At 37.4% G+C, this 19,649-nt stretch overlaps 1 protein-coding gene across 5 annotated transcripts in view; it reads left to right on the forward strand.

Annotated features, from left to right (window-relative positions):
• LOC126852715 (neural-cadherin-like) overlaps positions 1 to 19,649 on the forward strand; it is a 140,399-nt gene that overhangs the window by 75,362 nt on the left and 45,388 nt on the right. Inside the window, exon 1 of one of the 5 annotated variants that reach the window (XM_050597783.1) lies at positions 2,155 to 2,569. The exons of the other annotated variants lie outside the window; for them this stretch is intronic. Coding sequence (XP_050453740.1) covers positions 2,518 to 2,569 — 52 coding nt within the window. The 5' untranslated portion in view covers positions 2,155 to 2,517. Of the gene's footprint in view, positions 1 to 2,154; positions 2,570 to 19,649 lie in introns of those variants that run through there. 5 annotated transcript variants of the gene reach the window in all.

The following is a 19,649-nucleotide window of genomic DNA, read 5'->3' on the forward strand; positions in this document are numbered from 1 at the left end:
GATACCTATCATATTCCCTCGCTTTTCATTATTATCATCGAATTCCCCTCCGGGAAATACTTGATAGCAAAAGTTCCGTCCAATTTTTCAAGCTGAAAATTGCTAATGAAATTTTAACGTTAGCTTCATATGAAAAACTTGAACGGAAAGTTAATGGAGGATTAACTTCCGAGATAGTTAACTTGGAAAATTGCCTGAAGTTACAACGAGCTCCTTTTCAGTTTTCCCTCTCTCTCTCTTTCTTTCTTTTCGAAAGAATATATGTGTGTCAATAAACGTAAAACAATGACGGTTAATTAAGACGGATCAGTCTCGTTTTAAACTCGAAGATGCAACATTTCGCGTTTTTAAAAGAGTGCATGAGAGATATTTCATTTCTCGTATTTGACAGCGCGTTATGAAAGCTGTGTATATGTATCACGAATCGCTTCTTCTATTTACATTCCTGCGGCCCTTCCGCGGGAAGGAAGGCATGCCCCGTGTTTACGCGAATTTAGTGCGGGACGTACCGAAATATAGCGCTGAATAAGTGTTGAATCTAAGTTCTCGGATTCAGGCGAACTCGAAACACGTGCACTCTCTCCTATTCCCGATCGCTGTGCGAAACTATTCGGATTTGAAGTAATCAGAGATCCGAGAACAAAGACTAAATAGAGATCAAGATTCTCCTGTGATATACGATAGAATCGCGCCATTTATATATAGAGGGAAAGTAAGGGTATTTTTTTGGATTTATATTAAAAAATATCGCGCGCACGTGGATATGTCAAAATAATAATGACATCAATCTACAAGAATAATACGAGTTAGACAAAGATAGCATTTGTCACAAAAGAAAAACAGAGATACTCGATTTTCCTCTGTATATTTAGAGCGATTATATAATAAATTATCTTACTCTTTCATGTTCATGTTCTAATTTTGTCTAAAATAACGAGTAACAAAATATTATGTATTTAACTTTTTTTATTATACTTAAAAAAATCTCATTTATCTCTTTTATGTATTTTTTTAATGGAAATTAAAATGTAAGAATGATAATTATTTGTTTATTATAGAATCAATAGTTTGAAATATTCTGCAACTCTCATGTATGATTGTGGAACGCTTCCCAGATTACATACAGAAATCTCATTGTCTATACCTCTTAGACGTTCGATTCATCAATGGAAATGCCACAATGATTAAATATGTACGTTTACACAGTGACATTTAGGCTCGTTTCAACTTCTCGATTAATGAGTTAAATAATTCAAAGTGGTGCGTTAGATATTCACAAAGAGCGATTCCTGATTAATTATCGACTTTTAATAAACGCGCCCGATAATTCACCAATAAACAACCGTAGAGCTTTTCGTTTTCCCGGATATAAAAAGAAAAAGTGGGTTTAAAACCGCTTTCGTTTACCCGTTACCCTTAATTTACTTGTCTCCGCGATCATCACGTGCGGCGACGACGCTGTCGCCGACGATGTCGCTCGTCAACGTAACACGCGACTCCCTCGCGCTTGCCCAGGTGTGTAGCAGGTGTATCGTAACTATGTACGCGAGTACACGGCATACCGGCGATTTCGCGTTCGGTGTTACGCGGTGACACGGTATATTGACTGAGGGTGGATCGCGCGCACCTCCTCCTCCTCCTCCCCTGACTGATTTGGCGCGGCTGCGCAAATCTGGGGGCCCCCCTCGCGCGCGACGCGGCCTTCTCTCTTCATACACCTTACCCATTGCTTTCCCTGCGTACGTATCGCACGTATATAGAGAGAGCCGTGCTTTTGCCCCGCGTATATAGGACTCCTGACTACCGCCATCGGTTCGACGCCGACGTCGGATCTCTCCCTCCTCTCGACAGTCTGTCTCTGTCACCCTCTCTCTCTCTCTCTTTCTCTTCCCGCTCTCGCTTCCACGGTTCTTCGTTCCGATCGCTCTTTTCTCGTTTCTGCACACGTGTGGACGAGCTCGTATCCGGAGTTGTGCGACGCGATAAAAGCATGTCGATGACAGACTTACTGATACGTCGGTGCCGGCCCGCGCGGAGATAACGCGCTGCGCCCCGCACACGGTGCGCGGAATCGACGCGCGTGATCCGATTCCTGCGCGGCGGGAATTCGCCAGAAGCGAACGGAAGCGGGTGACGCGAGCAAGCGTCGACGGCGAAAGAGTAGAGGGAATCGTCCGTGTGGACACGGATCATCTGGGTGGTGGTGAACCGCTTCTATCCCCGAGTGACCCGCGTGTATTTTCCGCAATTATTCGTATTATCGCATGTGTGCGCGTGTGAGAGTGTACGCGCGCGCGCGACACGTCGGTGACACTTGCGGAGATAAACGTCGTGTCCTGCCCCGAAGTTTCTACATGTGAGAGTGCCGTGTCGGAAGCGGTAAATAAAGCAGGTGATACCAGGGCTGGCGGGTAGCACCGTTGTTGGTGGGTGGACGGCTTTCTTCTAGGTCTGTGGACTCCCCGTCGTCGGCTTCGTCGGACCCCGGGCTCGTTTATGTGATGTGAATGTGGTTTAATGGTTGATCCGCTAAAACTATTCTGGGTTATTACCAACAGCACCTACCTAGGTACGTTATCGAACTTTATGTAAGGTGTTAAGGAGTCTGGCGGGGAAAATGGAGCATCCGATTACGCGACCGTTTATGTTTGTGTTCGAGTGTACGCAAGAGCAATTCACGAATCGGTCCAGCATTGCGTGTATAGTGTGACAAAATCTCTGTGATTGAATTCTTTGTGATTTTAATCCGAACGTAGATGTTCAAAATTTTTCCGTTCCCCTTTTCTCCGCAAGGTTTCTAATATCGCGCGATAAGTGTGTCATCAATGAAATTGTGTTCAATATTCTTCGTAAAATATAATATTTTAAAGAATAGAAAAAAATATTCTCTCTTAAAAAAAAAAAAAAAAGAAAAAATTGTTAATTTATTACGTTTTTGGATGAAACTTTATTATCACAATATCATGTTTAATTACCTATACGTATTCGTGTTGATTATAGATATTTATCGATACGATAGCATTAATTTTCGCTATTTAACATGTCATTAGCGATGCAAGTATATTCGATAATTAATTATTCTTCTAATATCTATAAAGCTTTTTCAATCCGAGATGCTTTTAATTAAAAAATATACAACAATATCGTATTCAGATTCGATACGTGATAAAAACGCGAAAAAAAAGGCTCTTTTATCCGAGAGATTACTATTACTGAGAAAACAGTGCAACATATCGGCATGTACAAAGAATATCTGTTCGAAGCTTGGTTACACGTTTGATATTTCCGCAATCTATCCTGCCGTTACACACACACACACACACATATGTATCCCGTTCGTAACACGATCGCGATCGGGAGGAGAGCACAGGGGAATGTTTTTTGTAGCTCGCGAATCGAGAAAAACACGCTCGTCGGCGTCTCGCGGAATGTTGCCGAGTGGTTTATCGACGGAAAAGTGACGTCGCCTGAGCACACTCGGCTTTGTGAAACTCGCTACCGCACTTCACGCACCCGTCCCCGTTTTTGCTCGACGTCGACGAGGAAGAGAGAAGCTAGAAGAGCGAATTCCAAACATTTTTAAATGTTTAGCGAACCGCATCGTCCCTCTCGATCTCTCGTGTGATCTCCCGCGAATTCAAACTTGGCCGTCTCGCGAAACTTGATAGCGTTTTCGCGAAACAATGGCGCATTTTCAGTGACACTTGTGTGTCACGCCCGCAACTTTGCATGCGAATCACGCACAAATTGCTCGCGCGCGATCTGACGAATTAAAGGCGCCTCCGCGAGCGGGGGCGCGAAACAAGAGCGCGTTTGATTCAGCGGGAAATCAAGTCAGGGAGAGCTTTTCTTCTCACCTCCCCGCCCCCCCCCCTCCTCTTTCCCTCCCCCTCATTTCTCTCGCGTATTCTCCTCGCGAAATCACATCGCCGCCTCTGCTATCGAAGCCGTGCAATCGCGCCTCTCTACATACAATATTGAACCATCGCGGTTATTAAGAGTTACGTTCTGGATATATCCCGAAACGGCTGCGAGAGAACGAGCGGATGTGAAACGCGGAGACTGCAGTTCATTTCCTCCAATTTTGTCGCCATACAATATTTCCACGACCGATGGGAGTTAACGTATCCCGCGATAGTTTCCTCTGCGACGAGTATCCTCGCATCGCGAATTTTATTTCGATATACCCGTCTCTCTCAGCTGATTAGAAATTCGCGTTAAATTCTCGTTCTCGATCGACGAATCATCGAGTCTTCAGCTGCCTCGACGATTATTAAGAATTTCCCGGATTATCCTCCTGCGAATCGTTACGATCCCATCGATTTTAAATTTCGTTTTCAACTGTCTCCTGTAACCACGGAGAGATACGTCAGCGCGTTCCTATGAATACGAGAGGATGCAATACGTTTCGCGAAATGTAATACGTTTTTACGCGAATGAACTCGGAGCAATTGTCGTGGATATCTCGTTGCTTCTGCCTCTGAATATAGATTGATGCTTGAATCTTGGCGCCGGATTGCCAACAGGTGATCAACGGGTTAACGAGGGAGGAAGGGCTTAAGTTCCAGAAGGCACTGTGCCAGTCTTCGCCTTTCACGAAGCTTTACGCGAAAAGTTGGCAGGTTGTCGGAACTTTTTCTTTCTCGGAAAGTCATTATCGAATGTACGCGGGTGCTCGTTTGCCCTTTCGGAAGAGGCACCGCAGGATCACCGCAGCTTCCCAGCGGAAATTTATCTCTCTTTCTCTCTCTCTCTCTTGTTCTCTCGCTTTACCAATGAAGTTTGCTTTCGTTGAAAAATTCACGATAGCGAGAATATCGGAGCACGATCGCGTTTTTTATCATATTTAAGTCTATCGATGATCATCTTGACACAGGATTCCTTTACGAAAGATACGCGCGGGCGGAGAGTTAAAATTTAAGCACGTCCCTCCATTTAAATTCGGACGATAATCGCGCACGGTCGACGTTAAGCCGTCCTAAATTTTAAACGCAGACGGCGCACAGCTCGGGCTTACCGTCACTTACCGAGAATAGCCGAGATATATCATTAGCGTGGAAAACAAGGAAGCGAAGGAGGATGTTCTTTATCGTGCGAAAATTACCGAGAAGGTACACACATATACTTGTAATCTTTACGAAGAAACTGTCATTTTCGCGACAGAAGCTTGTTAATAAAACATAATAGCTTAAATACGGAGGCATTTTATTGTTCAAAACTTTATGATATTAAAAATAAAAAATAAATATATTCCTGAATATTTTTAATAAATTTACGATATTAAAAATAATTAAAGAGCGAGAGGAAGAGAGAGAAAGAGAGAGAATTCTCTTGTCATAAATATAATGGCGCGAATCTTTCCGTCCGCCCCGATGTAGGCCAATCGAAATTTTCATCCGACTCAAGTCATTTAAAGCAGCTTGTTTTGCGGTTTGCACTTGATTTTTATCTTTTTTTTTTTTTTAATTTGTAAAACCCGGTCGGTCGAGAGATCGAAATGAATTTGCCAGTATAGTCGAGATTACGAGTATTGGTGCGGAGGCATTATTGCTGCACTACCGATCAATACTTTGAGCACAATACGCTCTCCTCGGTAAATCCGGAAGTTGCCGTAATTCTGAGAGGTAATTTTAGAAAAATTACGTTCGCGACGGGGCAAGAATTTATTAGTGTCACAAATTAATGTTGGACTTTAATCTCCTCGACGACACTGAGAAAGTAATCCAGAAATTTTTGTCAATAATCTCTTCTCGTTATACATTTTCCTCTTTATTGAACTGACATTTATATTCATCAGTAACTGTCGGTATTAAAGTTTTGCAAATGTTTAGTTCGGTTAATCTCTGTTTACTCTCTGGAAAAAAAAAAAAAAAAAACATGGAAAATCTAGAACACTCAGGGAATTATTTTGTATTTGGAGAAATTAGAGAACTCTCATGGAATTTTATTGGAACTCAAAAAATATTTTAAATCTAACACTTGAAATTTGAAAGCTTTGTATTTTTCCTTCGTATATGTGAAAAACATTAGGTAACGCGTACAATAAAAAAAATTTATTTTAGGAAATTGCAAAAAAATCTTTAAAATATCTTTTTTTATCCGGAATTTTGAACAAAAAATTTTCTTTTTTAACAAAATTGAAAAGTTCAGAGAATTTTCAGGAAATTTTTTTTACAAGATTGAGTAGACATTCTGTCCTCGCTTCATTCATACGCTGCTACAATCTTACAGCTCTCTAGTTTACCAGGACTAAACGTAAAACTACATTGATAGACAATCGCACTTTACGCCATCTCTCTCCTGGGTTCATCTAAAATCCTATTCACCCGCCAATTCCATTCATTCGCCAGCTCCTTTTACCTCAAGCTTGTCCCTTCGCTTCGGGTGTTAAAACCAGCCGGAGAAAAATCGCTACCGGTCGTTATCCAGCAAGTGCGCGGCGATAGAACGACGACAAAAATTCAATACCCAGGTTGCCGTTTCTTCGGCGAGAATTTTCTACATGTCGTCGCCGCGGTAGGACGATTCTTTTCACCATACAAACGACCACACGCAGCAGTTTCGTTAATCGGGCCAATCCGAGGCACATTCGAATGCCGCTTTCAAAGCGGTCTTCTCAATGCATGCACACGTGCATGTGTGTACGTTGTGTTTGATTGGGCGAGCAATTGGGGGTATCGTTCCATTGAACGAACGGAAAATCAATCCGGCAGGCTGGTAATTACGTCGTACGCGAGCCTCGTCGAGGGTATTCGGCCGAATCGCAGATTTATATCGAGACAAGCGTGTAGAGGCGCGACCATAGGCACACGTTTTGTACACATCCGCCGCGGACCTACGGGATTTATATGCCGTCGGGTTTATGGCTCGCCATGGGGCTGGGGCGATGAATGATTCTCGTCGGTGACAGCGGGCGGAATCATAGGCATGCCGCGGATGACACGCATAGCATAAATCTCGAGGGTGCGCGGGCCGAGTCACCCTCGTCCTCGGATATGTGTAACGTGGCTCGTCAAAATTCTGTTATCGTCGTTCGCGGTGAATCGCGTTTCCTCGTGTAAACGAGACGTTAACACGATAGCAGCGATACTTTTTTCCTTTATATACAATTTTTTTTTTTTTTTTATATATAAAATTTTCTAAAAAGTCGGATACATTTTTGCATGAATTTTCAGATCTGCAGACAATCTGTCTTAATCATTAGAATCGTTTTCTGAAAATACAGATACAAACTGCAGATACAATATTTTCTCTGAAATTTTAGTCAATTTTTTTATAATATATCGCGCGAATTTGTATCGTGGGCGAAATATTGAGATTAATTACGAATATCTGATATTAATTTTAAAGCTAAATTATGTTTTACTACTTTATGTATGCGTGAAGCATATTTAAAGCTCTGCGAAACCATTCGCTTACAAATTAAAGATTGAACAGCTTTGTCCGCAAACTATAAATCTAGGAAACGGAAGAAAGATTAATTAAAAATGTCTATTATTTTTTTTTAACTTGAATAAACCTTACTCCAGCATATTGTTTAATTCCAGAATTTTATTTTAAATTCTCGAAATAATTAACGTCTCGGCTATCAAATAAATTAAATAATTCTTACTGTACGCGATGGAAAGCTATATTTTTTCAACGAAATCAGTTGTCGAGAAAAAATATGTTAGACTCAAATTATCTATCAAACATATAATTTGTAAATAACAATAAATATATTTGTCACGCGCGTTTTTTCTTAGCGCAGCCCCGTTAATTAAATCCGTCATAATGTCGAGTAGATGTCTATGTCGGCCAGTTCAATCACCGCTTCTTTACGATTGGAAGCGACGCCTCAACTTCATTAAGCGAAGCAAACAAGCTCCTCGAGCTTCTTCATTTTCTTCCCCCTGTCCGCGCTCCATCGCTTAATAAACTTGAGGATTCTTCCCGTGAACTCGCATTCATTCTGTCCGATCATGCATCATTCCAATGATATTCATCGAATACCTTTCGCTTCATCATGTCCGCGCGCGGCTGATTACCTTTTTTCCTTCAACGTGCTACTGTGTCGCTTACACACACACGCGCGTGTGTGTTTTTTTATTCATCGCGTAGAGCGAGTGTACGAACAAAGTGAGATTTAATTCCGCTACTGTACGTATTTGCGCGTGCAAATGCAATCTTTTTCCTTCATTTTCTCATCGGTTTTCCTCTCATTTATCGAGCATTCGCATTTCTCTAAAGATTATTATTCTCTCCCTCCATCTTTTCATCACTTTCTTTCCTCTCCCTCACGATCTACGTCGCGTCTTGTCTTCCGAGTCAGCAAAGTCTTCCCCGTAAGTCTCGAAATAATCCTTTCATTTCTGACGAAAGTGACGCGTCTTTGTCGGCCGAGAATGGAATCAACTTGTCCGTAAAAGTCCACTCGATAGATTAAAACTGTGCTTTGTTAAGAGCTTTTGTTTAACTGACAGTCTGTTATTTTAGCGCGACATTTATTAGAGAATCCATCAAACGCGCATACCCCTTTGCCGATCATAATTGACTTGTCAGTTACTTTGTGCGACCGCCGCTTCATAACGGAACTTTCCTTCGCAACTTTTTTTCCTTTTATGAGGGAACCTTGTCCTTTGTTGGGGAGCAAGTTGCCGCTCAATTCGAAGTAAGCGAATAAGTCGTAGACAAAATTACGGGGTGGTTATAATGCTGTTGTCAATGTCAATATTATTCTTACAGTATATGACATTTATTTCACTTTTAAAATTTATTTTTAAAACGTCGAATATTTATTTTGTAATATTTTATAATATTTTGTAAAATTATAAAAAAAGTGTTTCGAAGCACGATATTATATTCCAGTAAAAAATTATTCTTTTGCGTTATACGTAACAGAAAAATTCGGAAATTACATTAAATGATTTGATAACATCATATTAAAGTTAATAAGTGTCTCTTCTAAAAGGGAGTATAATCTCGCTTAAAAGTGTCGTAATCTCGCTGCAATTGTATTAAATTATTCGTTTGATTATTTTATCATTAGTATTCCATTATCTGTTAATTGCTCAGTCGTAATTCGCGCAATGATACTGGATGCAAAGATGCGAGACGTCAACGGCATAAATAATAATTTCTCACGATTAACGCGAAACTTTTCAAGTGCTCGCTCTATAACTTTCACGCCGCAATTACTGCAAGGATTAGTTTTTAATTTAAAAATGCAAATACACGACGTTGTCTCCAGTTTACCTCCACAGACAGATGTGCATAATATAATATTTTCTTCCGAGGACAAGCGTTCTCACTTAATTGCACAAAGTCCACGAAGGATATGAGTTCTCGCTGTGTTAAATAAGAATGTAATCAAATATAAAACGTGCGTTGCATGACTGGCTTTTAATTAATATTTGTATGTAGGACATCTGCATAAATTATTCTTTTTTAATGATAAAGAACTTGACAAAAAGATTACACAAAGAAAAATATTAATAATGTATTACGATGTTGGTGATCAATAGTTGCGGAATTAATAATGTGGAATTACTTAATAATAGCTATTAAAATTATTATTAGAAAACAAATTGTCAATATTAATTATAAATTGAATTTCATTGAACGATGTTTAATTTTAAAAGGAAGATAGGCAAATGATATCCTTCTATTTATAAATTTAATTTTTGAAAATTAAAAAAAAAAAAATCTAAAAAAATATAATCTTTATAATCTTCTCACAAAATGTTTCGAAAAAATTCTGTACGTACATAGCTAAAAACCACGTTGTATTCATGTTGTTGGTACATTCGTACGATTCCCCATTTTCGCGAGATTGACCTGCCATTTAATCAGCAAATCCGAAATTTATGAACGCGAGTAAAATACTACAAACGGTCAGCTGGACGTTTATAAACATTAATGGCGCGATATTAACAGCGATGGAAAACGGTGCATTATAGATGCAGAGGTAGTTTCATTCGTACATTTTCCGTTTTACGATTTCCAGAGTGTTCTCTCGTCAATAGAGAACGTGTTTATATTCACATATACATAGTATATGACAAATATGAAGCTGTACACATTTATTTTCTCTCTCTCTCTCTCTCTCTTTGGGGATTATTTCGGGAAGTTTTACTCTATCTGAATGAATTGTGATTCTCAAAAGATGTCTTAAAGGAATTGTCGCGTTTTCGATTTTTATTAAAGAAAATATATTTAATTTACTTAAAAATAATCAGCAAAATAAATAGTAAATCTAAAGTCTGTGAAAAAAATTTATTATATATTTTTTTAGATATAAAGAATTATTTAAATGCAAGAACATTGTATATTATTTTTTTAAATAAAAAAAAAAATGATAAATCTCTCGCAGGGGTTTTAAGAAAATTTATACATATTTAACTTTTGTTATTTATTTCGTAAAGTCAATTTTATACGCTCTTATGAAATCAAAGTGTGTTGTACTGACGCATTTGCAGGCAGTTGAACAGCAAAGATTTTTGGTCACCGCTAGTATGAAAATATTATCTCAATCCGTCTCTTTCCTCCTTTTCTCTGAATGCCTGCAACGTGTTGCATAATGCATCTTCCGTCGCAGCGAAACGAATGCACGAGTGCATCAAGCGCAGTCCGATCAAACAACAAAATGCGCAGCGGACTGTAAAATGCCTTTTTACCACGGAAATCTTATATTTATCCCACACACACACACACACACACACACACACACACACACACACACACACACACACACACACACACACACACACATGTACAAATATATCCACGCGCGCGCGCACGTACATACATGTGACGCCATGTTACACACGTAAAAGGCCGTCCATTGTGCGAGACGACGATAATAAATTCTATTTATTGCAACGTTGCTCTGGACGAGATAGCGCTAAAAATCGTTTCACAACGAAATTGGAACAAAGTGTCGTATATATTATCGTATCGCTTGTGAATGCGTTGCGTATGCGCAAAAAAACACCGTTAATCAAACCTCATTGTGATTTAGCAATTATAATTTGGCCAACAATTTATCATCGATACGCGTTTGTTGATTTATTATCACACGCGAGTATTACATCTTAAATATCTCTTCTCTTAAATTGAGACAAATTAATTTCGACTCTATTCTTCGTTACATGTACAGAAAAATATATTTTACGTCAAGCATTGAAAGTATTGTCATATAAGAAATATACAGGGTGGGTCATTTTAATCACTTGATACAAAGAAAATAAAATGTTTTAAAGAAAAAGTATGCATTTATTTACAATATATTTTTTTAACAATTATTTTGTTTTTTATCAATTGATTGATTTATTTCATTTTGCTATACATAAAAAAATAAAAGTACTATGGTAAGATTATGGAAAATTATTTAATTAAATATTTTACAAGATATTTTATTTTTTATATTAAAATATGTAAGATTAAGATATAAAATAATTCGAAAAATGCTTTAACTTAAGGACTCTGAAATATTTCAGTAGATTAATTAAAATGGCCACCCCTGTATATAAACTGTTTAATATCACGAAAGTATAATTTTGCGAAATTACAGTTCTTGCACAAATATTTGCACGAGCTGTGTTTTGAAAACTTTGTTATGGAAACGTGAGATTTATAAATTTCGTGAAAACATTTCTTCTAGTTAGCTTTAATTAAAATATATTTGACTTTTAACTCTATGTAATATTATCTTATTATAATATTTTTGTGTCTACCGACAGAAAATTCATCGTCATATTTATGTTTTAGAGATTAAATTATCTAGGTTTAAAATCTTTCATATTTTGCAGAAATGACTTGTGCGACAGAATACGTTCTGGTTTATTCTGCCTTTAGAAGGATGCGCGTTTGCTCGTCGATACTAGATACATGGAGAAATTTATCTTGAACGCATTTGTCGCAAAGAGAAATCGTTCTCGCGCGCTCGCAGCATCGAGATTTGAACTCGCCGGAATCAAAGCGATTCCATCTCTGAAATATTTAGAGAAACGATCGTTCGTTTCCGCGAAACATGCATGTTTAGCGGGATAAATCGGCAATTAGTAACGTCATTTATTTCGCGCGTCAAAATGGCAGAAATGAAACTTGTTGTTTCGGAGGAAAACGATTAGCCGAACAACCGACTTGCTTCTCTTCCTCGCGAAAAATATGAATTGCCTAAACACGTGTGCGATGTCCTGTGTGACAGGTGACACGTTTCTCGCACTTCTTTTATCACTTGTGATTTATGACGGTCGATCGAAAAAGGGAACACATCGCTCAATCCGGTTCACTTTCGGCGTTCATACATTTGCATTACTCGTAAGATTGCGATTTATGGCATTACCCGAGTTTCTCGAGCCATGAAGGAGACACGTCTTTTTATTTTCTCCACCGAGAACCATCGATATCTCGCTCTTTTGAAGAGCCTGCTTTTTCGCTTAAACGCCTTGACTATGAGCGTCGGAAAATGTACAATCGATCATAACTCAATCGCGTGGATCGACAGGAAACGATTGAAAAGATTTTGAAATCTCGAGTGATTCACGAGAGCCTCAGAAAAGAAGCTATAATCATATTTCTTTCACCGTGTTTACGTGTACACGCCGTATCTTTTTTTTTCTTTTTTGCATCCATCATTTTTGCATTTAATGCTTACCGAAATGCAGAGAAAAAAACTGGGATTGACTTGATTTATTTTGCTTTCTACTTAAATAAAACGAACTCGCGTTTGTAAAGATTCTTACATACACTCGCGGTTTTAATGAACGATATTACAATTAACAAGTCATTTTGTCTACGTCTCTAAAACGCTCACGCTAACGATAAAATCCTGTTGAGCATGAATTATTTTCTCTCTCTCTCTCTCTCTCTCTCTCTCTCTCTTTTTCGTAGGAATGCAATTACCCGCCACGTTTTAACGAAGAAGCTGGACGTTGGAAAAGAGTTGTCTGCTTTGTACGTTGCGGAAAATTTCATTTACGACTACGGGGAGGTAAAACGTGGGATTAAGAACCGGGCCGGGATTAATGTTAAGTACCGTACACGGACGGGGGTCGGATTCGAAAGAAATGCTATTGTGCGGAATTTCTGCTATTATATATCGAGGTGCACCGAAAAAATTCCGGGACCAAGGTATACTCCGCGAGCGCTACGAGACTCTCTCTCTCTCTCTCCGGCTGGATACAAATTGTACATATTGTATCTTCCTCGAGACCATAATCCGTCGGTGTGTGTTTGTACAGGTGCATAAAATATGCTACCGTAAAACCGCAAATCCTATTTACGTAACGCATTTCCGTCGTGTGGATTTACGGGGAACACCGGGCGACGCCGTAAGATTAATAGACACGCGGGCTGAAAACAAAGGAAAGCCACATTTAATATACGAAAACGCGAGCGGCTTGATTGATCGCGCGGGCAAAATATTTTTTACGCGTCAAACTGTTCGTTTGCAAACGGAGTGACCTTTATTTTACATTAAAGATTAAATATAATGACTCGCCTTGTCGTTTTGATATTTTTATAATTTTCTATTCTCTTTTATTCAGTATTTTTATATTCAATATGTTATTGTATGGAGAGCAGAATAATATAATTTTATGTTAACACGTTATATGCGAGTTTTATATTAGATTAAGCTTGCATACAATATATTAACATTAATATTTTATACATTTATTAAATATGATATTTTTCCATTCATTTTTTGTAATTTATTAACAATGAATATTTTTGATAATTAATTATCATTTTTGCCGATATAAAGCTAATTTTTACTTGCAATAAATCTTTTTATTAGCAGATTTATTTAATAATATAACATTAACAGTGAAGTTCATATTAAAAATTATCTCGCAACGTAAATGTATCATATGAATATCGGATATGTATTTAAAGTAAAATCTATATAATTATTAAAATTTTCGGATATTATTCTGCCCTTATCTGCCTAAATCTGGTCATATCGATACCCCTGTGGTTCGCATTTTTTTTTTGCGCCGCAAGATTAATTGCGACCGCAAATCAGATATTACTAGCATTGCGTAATTACACGCGAACGTTATAAATGAAAATACCATTTATTGACAGCGCGCGATATCCATAAACTGCCGCACAACCGCATTTATCCGTCACACGATGAATATTTTATAAATCGTAGATGTATCGTCAGATCTCGATGAGTTGTGGTTAAAACCGTCGCGGCCGATTTGCGTCACCGCAAATTGGCGGATCGAGTTTTTTTTTTTTTTTTCGCGATAGAAGGCGGAAGCACGCGTATTTTTGTTCGACGGTCCACAATGATTTGATACCACCGCGAGAATTATTAACGAGTCTGTAATAAGTTTATTATACCAGAAATATTCCCGCGTGCTTTATCGATATCCAATTTAATGTCGTGAAATATACATAAAAGAGTTTTGGAAAAGCTTTTGTAATCGAAATAAAGCAGCTCGTTAGTCTGATTAAACGAGCGACTTTTTCGTTTTTCTGCTTCACGGCGAAGCACGAATCGAGTTGCGAATTAATTCGTTCAGCTGTATTCTAATTTTGGCGCGTATTAATTTGCGTGCCGCTAATTTTGCGTAATTCGTTACGTGTATTCATGTTCGTGAATTTCGTCATTGTATCCCTTCGATACTTACATAAATTCGTAATATTGACATATTGACGCGATGTGTAAAGAGAATTTACATCGCTACTGTTATGTAAATTTCCACATTTCCTATAACACAATCTATATAACATTTATTACGTCGATTATATGCAAAATAAGATATACCATAATAATATATTTCAAAATTATGGCGGATGATAAAATGTGTAACAACAGATACGTTTTAGAGATTGCGCAATTTGATTATTTTACGATCAGATTTAATTCTTGATAATCTCTAATACAGCCGATCCATGATTCGGTTATTGGAAACCTCAACTTAACGCTACTCCGTTAAGTTGAATCTTTGCACGCTGAGCGAGAGTGTAGTTTGTAGCTTCACGCAATTAAATTTCCCTAAATGTACTATAAATGGATAACGTTCTGTATTTAATCCCGCTGCATACCTTAATTTTCATGATTATACCCAATATATTATATATCATACGTAACATTTGCGAGAGAACATGCTCGGTATAATTTTCACTCTTGATAAAATTATCTCCTGTTGCATACAAAATCTATTTTTGATATTCAAAATTATAGATGTTCGAAAAATGCGGTATAATTTGCAATAAAATATAATATTATTTTGGAATGTGAAAAAGTGCTGCAATAATATTGGATTATGCAAAATAAATATCTAGCAAGAGTAATAATTTTAATTATTTTCGGAGAGAAACAGACATGCATAACAAGCGTATTAAAATATTATCGTTAAAGCACACATTATTTCAAATAATCGTACATTTTGAAAATAATCAAGTTTCGCAATATTATGATACAGAAGAGATAAAGAGTTATATCAAAAGCTATTGAACTATTTGCACGATGTTATTGAATTTAAAATCAATATCATTCTTTTGATTATGTAATATGTGTCGTAATAATAAGCAATTATTACGGTATGCCGTTTATATTATTTTGCTAAAAATTCACGAATATAAAGAGAAATATTGGAAATGTTAAACATTAAGATGCAAATACTTAATAAATAAATATATATATATATATATATATATATATATATATATATATATATATTATTGACATAAAATTATATACAATGAAGAAAAAAATAATATAACGCAATTTGTTAAAACTGAAAATTAAAATTAATTTTTTAAATTATTAATTATGCTAATTATCTCATGGACAAGTTATATAATATATTAACATAAAGATCAATTTTGGATTTTTATATAAAAATGCATAGTTTTTTTTTTACGAAAATATTTTATTACTACATCCAAACGATGTACGTGTTCTTGCATTGTCGCCGTTTTTAATTGGGGATAAAAAATTAAGTTACCATGTTTTACGCAAAAAAATCTCTTCCCTCGTGCAAATCTCTAAATCTCTTCTTAAACACTTTATTTAAATTTCCAAGCTCTCGAAAAATTCGTTTAAAATTCTTAGGTTGTATAAATTTCCGTCTCCCCGTCGTTTAACGAGAGATGATAAAAATTCTTACTCATCTTGCGTCGGGGAAGAATGCACGTGGACCTTTTTCTCGCGCGAGTTTACGATCCCAGGACACCTCCGGGACGACTCGGAAAACAGCGGCCGAGAGGGAGAGAACGTTTCTTTTCGAGTTTATCCAGGCTCGCTCACCGCGAGCATAAATGCACGGGATTGTGCACGTGACAGTTACACGGGGCAGGCTCGTTTACGTAATGAGCGTGTTTTATTATTTAATCCCCTTCAACTCTTCCGGATTATGTAGCATTCACGCCCGAGTCTACGCTCCGTCTATCCCAAAGGCTAATTAACATTCCCTATGCTGCGTTCCCTAGGAATCCTAGCATCCTCTTCTTCAGGGACGCTAGAGCCCCGCCGTTTTCACGTAGCATTCCGGGGAGGAAAAAATGCATTCGCGAATTTCCACGTAATAATCTCGACGCCCGAGAGCTTGTACGGCGGGTAATTGGTTTTCTCTACTTAAATATAACCAGGTAAAAACGATGCCAAGAGAGAGAGAGAGAGAGAGAGAGAGAGAGAGAGAGAGGGAAAGAGAGAGAGATAAATAAAAAAGGTCGGAAAGCGAGCGCAATTTTATTAGAACGCATGGGAAAACTGGGAAAAGTTAGCCGCGTGAATGTTCTCGCATTTCCACAATTTCGCTTGATAATGATTTAATTGATTCTTGCGGCAGCGTGTTACGCGTATAACATTATGAATGTAATATTATGAATTTAATACACAGACATTATGAATTTTACATTATGAATTTAAAGCAATGCTATCATTAAATATCTGCATGTTAACTTTATTTTTGATCTTCGTAAAAATGAACGTTCTAATACACTTTTTTAAAGACGCGATTAAGAAATAATAAATGAAGAAATTACAGGACAATTATAGGACAATTTTAAAATACTTATTTTTTTATCATTGATGATTTTTTTTTTTTTTTTTTTTTTTTTCGTAATTTCCATAAAAAAATACTCTTCAAAAAAAGAGAAGGTGGAATTTCCGTTATGTCAGAGACATTATATGCCAATAAAAACTAGTGGGAAGTTATACAGTAGCTTAATAATCATGTAAATTTATGTTAACTAAAACTTGCGTGTACAAAGTAAACGAAAAATTGAAGACAATTCCAAAGCTAAAAATTCTACCATCGAAACAGGTGACATTAAAACTAATAGCAACTTTTCCGTATATGTGTCTGTTTTCTTTACATATGAAAATTCACTCTTCAACTTTCTGTAGTGTTTGAGATAACAATAATGATATCATGTAACGAATAACAATTATATCATTTTATTTATCATTTTATTACAAGTTGTTTAATGAATTCAAATTCGTTTTCTTTAATAAAAATATCAAAACAGCAATACAGTGATTGAGAAAATAAATAGCGAATTAAACTATAAGAATACAGCAAAATAATTTATTTTTTATTGGTTACTTTTAAGTAAAACACTTCTCGGATTCTGCGAAATTCAGAGTGAACATAAAAAAAAATCGGAATCGTCGATATTAACTTTTTCCTTTCCCAAATCGTTACTGAATATCGTTCAAAAGTCCGCGCTTATCAAAGAGGAGAGAGAAAAAATACTTATTAAAGTCTCTTCTGAAAACTTATGAGTCTCTCAATGAAAAATCATGAGACCCGTGTATGTACGTGTGTTTTTCTTTTTTTTTTTTGACCGAATGGTCGCATATTAAAATCGCGCAGAAACACGCTGCACGTGCATTTGCGAGCGGTCCTCCTTGCTTTCTGGCGGCGAATGACCCAGATTTTTAAAAAATTACTATTTTTATCCCCCTCGTGCGCGCGTTTCGTATATCAGGTTCCAGCGATCTAGCGCGAGGTAACGGAAAAGGGAGGAAAAAAAAAAAATGCGAACATATATATAAACGGAGCATGCCGCGGCATTTAATTACCTTCCATGGATATGCATAAGCCGCATGCTATTGCATCTATCCTCTTGCCCTCCCCTCCTCATGTTTCTCGCGGGCGCATGTGAACGCATCGCAACGTGCTGATCCGCCGATAGAAGCGGATGTCGCGACATCCTCGAATGCATCTTGCCGATTAAATGCATCCTATAGATGAGCTCGCGTTTTTAAAATTTTATCGGAAGGGGAATACGATATAAATACTCGGGTATTAAAATTTTAGACGATTAGGAATTTAAATAAATAGAGAAGCGAAATTATTGTCGAATAATTGAATAAAAATTTTTTCTTTTAAAGAGAAGGAAATATTTTTATATTTTACGAAGATTAAAGGAATTATCGAATTTCGAATTCTGTTGGCAAAAATAGAATCCGATCTTGTCTCTCTTTACGAATCCTTCGTATGGTCTCTGCATACATATACGTCGGAAGAACCGAATACCCGCACTCACTGAGTGATATACGAACAAACATGTTTCACTCACAGCGCGTGAGCACTCGGTCGTTTTCCTCCACCTCCCACATACGTAGTAACGCGCGCACAAACATTTGCGTATTTCACGGAAAGGGAAGCTTCGGTCGTCACTCTTGTTTCTGTAGCCAGTATCAAACAACACACGTATTCGTCAAATGTTCGACAAATTCCGATTTGTCATTACATTTTTGTGATGAATTTCGATTGTCACATTATCATCATGTATGAAAAACGAAAGAAAAAAAAAAAAGAAAAATTACTTTGACAGATTGTGTGTGCGTGTGTGTATGTTTGCCGTCGATTTAATTTTCTTCGATTTCCAAATCTCGCGTAACCCGGAAAAAAAATTTAAAGGGAATGGGACGGATGACGAGGAAAAGGCTGTTTACTCGGCGCCGCGGGAAAATCTAGGAGATGGCTTTACATTATCTAGGCTTGTTTCCACCATCGAACTGCATTTTACTCTCACCGTTTTGGTGTTTGCTTATCGGAGTCACTGCACGCACGTGAGCGATATTTTGCGACTCCCGTGCAAGATATGCAATATTCCGTGTTTCCGAAAAGACAAAAAAAAAAAAAAAGAAATTGCTCGTGCTCTATAAAATCCTCGCTCCAGTTCAGACGTATATATTCTTCAGCATCAACGACAATGTATAAAATGGATTACCGCCCCTTCCTACTACGTGACGGCGCCGCCGTGCCGTTGAAAATTCGCGTAAACAAAAGCGCCGCGATGCTCGCCGACAATCAATGCATGGCAAAGCGTAGGAGAGACAAAACGCATTTATTCGCTTTAGACACAACACTTTAAACGCATTTATTTGCATTAAAAATACGCGCATAAGAGGACGTAAGTTGAGCAGATAAAAAGCACCTTCGGACTTATTCTCGCGTTTTCTCTCCAGAAATTGTGTATTTTCTTGACGAATAAGATTTCCACGACCAATATTTTTTTACACTGCTTTATATAATTGCCAGCTTTACATAGATGGGACGTCTATTAATTCTGAAAGATGCAAATGCATGTATATATATATATATAAAGAAAAGAAATTAAGAACTGAATATATATCGAGATGGATATTTTTTTTTTGTAACAATCTTAAATCGAGGAAATTCTCCTCGAAAAGA

This window comes from Cataglyphis hispanica, chromosome 11 (genome assembly GCF_021464435.1).
Source record: "Cataglyphis hispanica isolate Lineage 1 chromosome 11, ULB_Chis1_1.0, whole genome shotgun sequence".
Taxonomy (NCBI): domain Eukaryota; kingdom Metazoa; phylum Arthropoda; class Insecta; order Hymenoptera; family Formicidae; genus Cataglyphis; species Cataglyphis hispanica.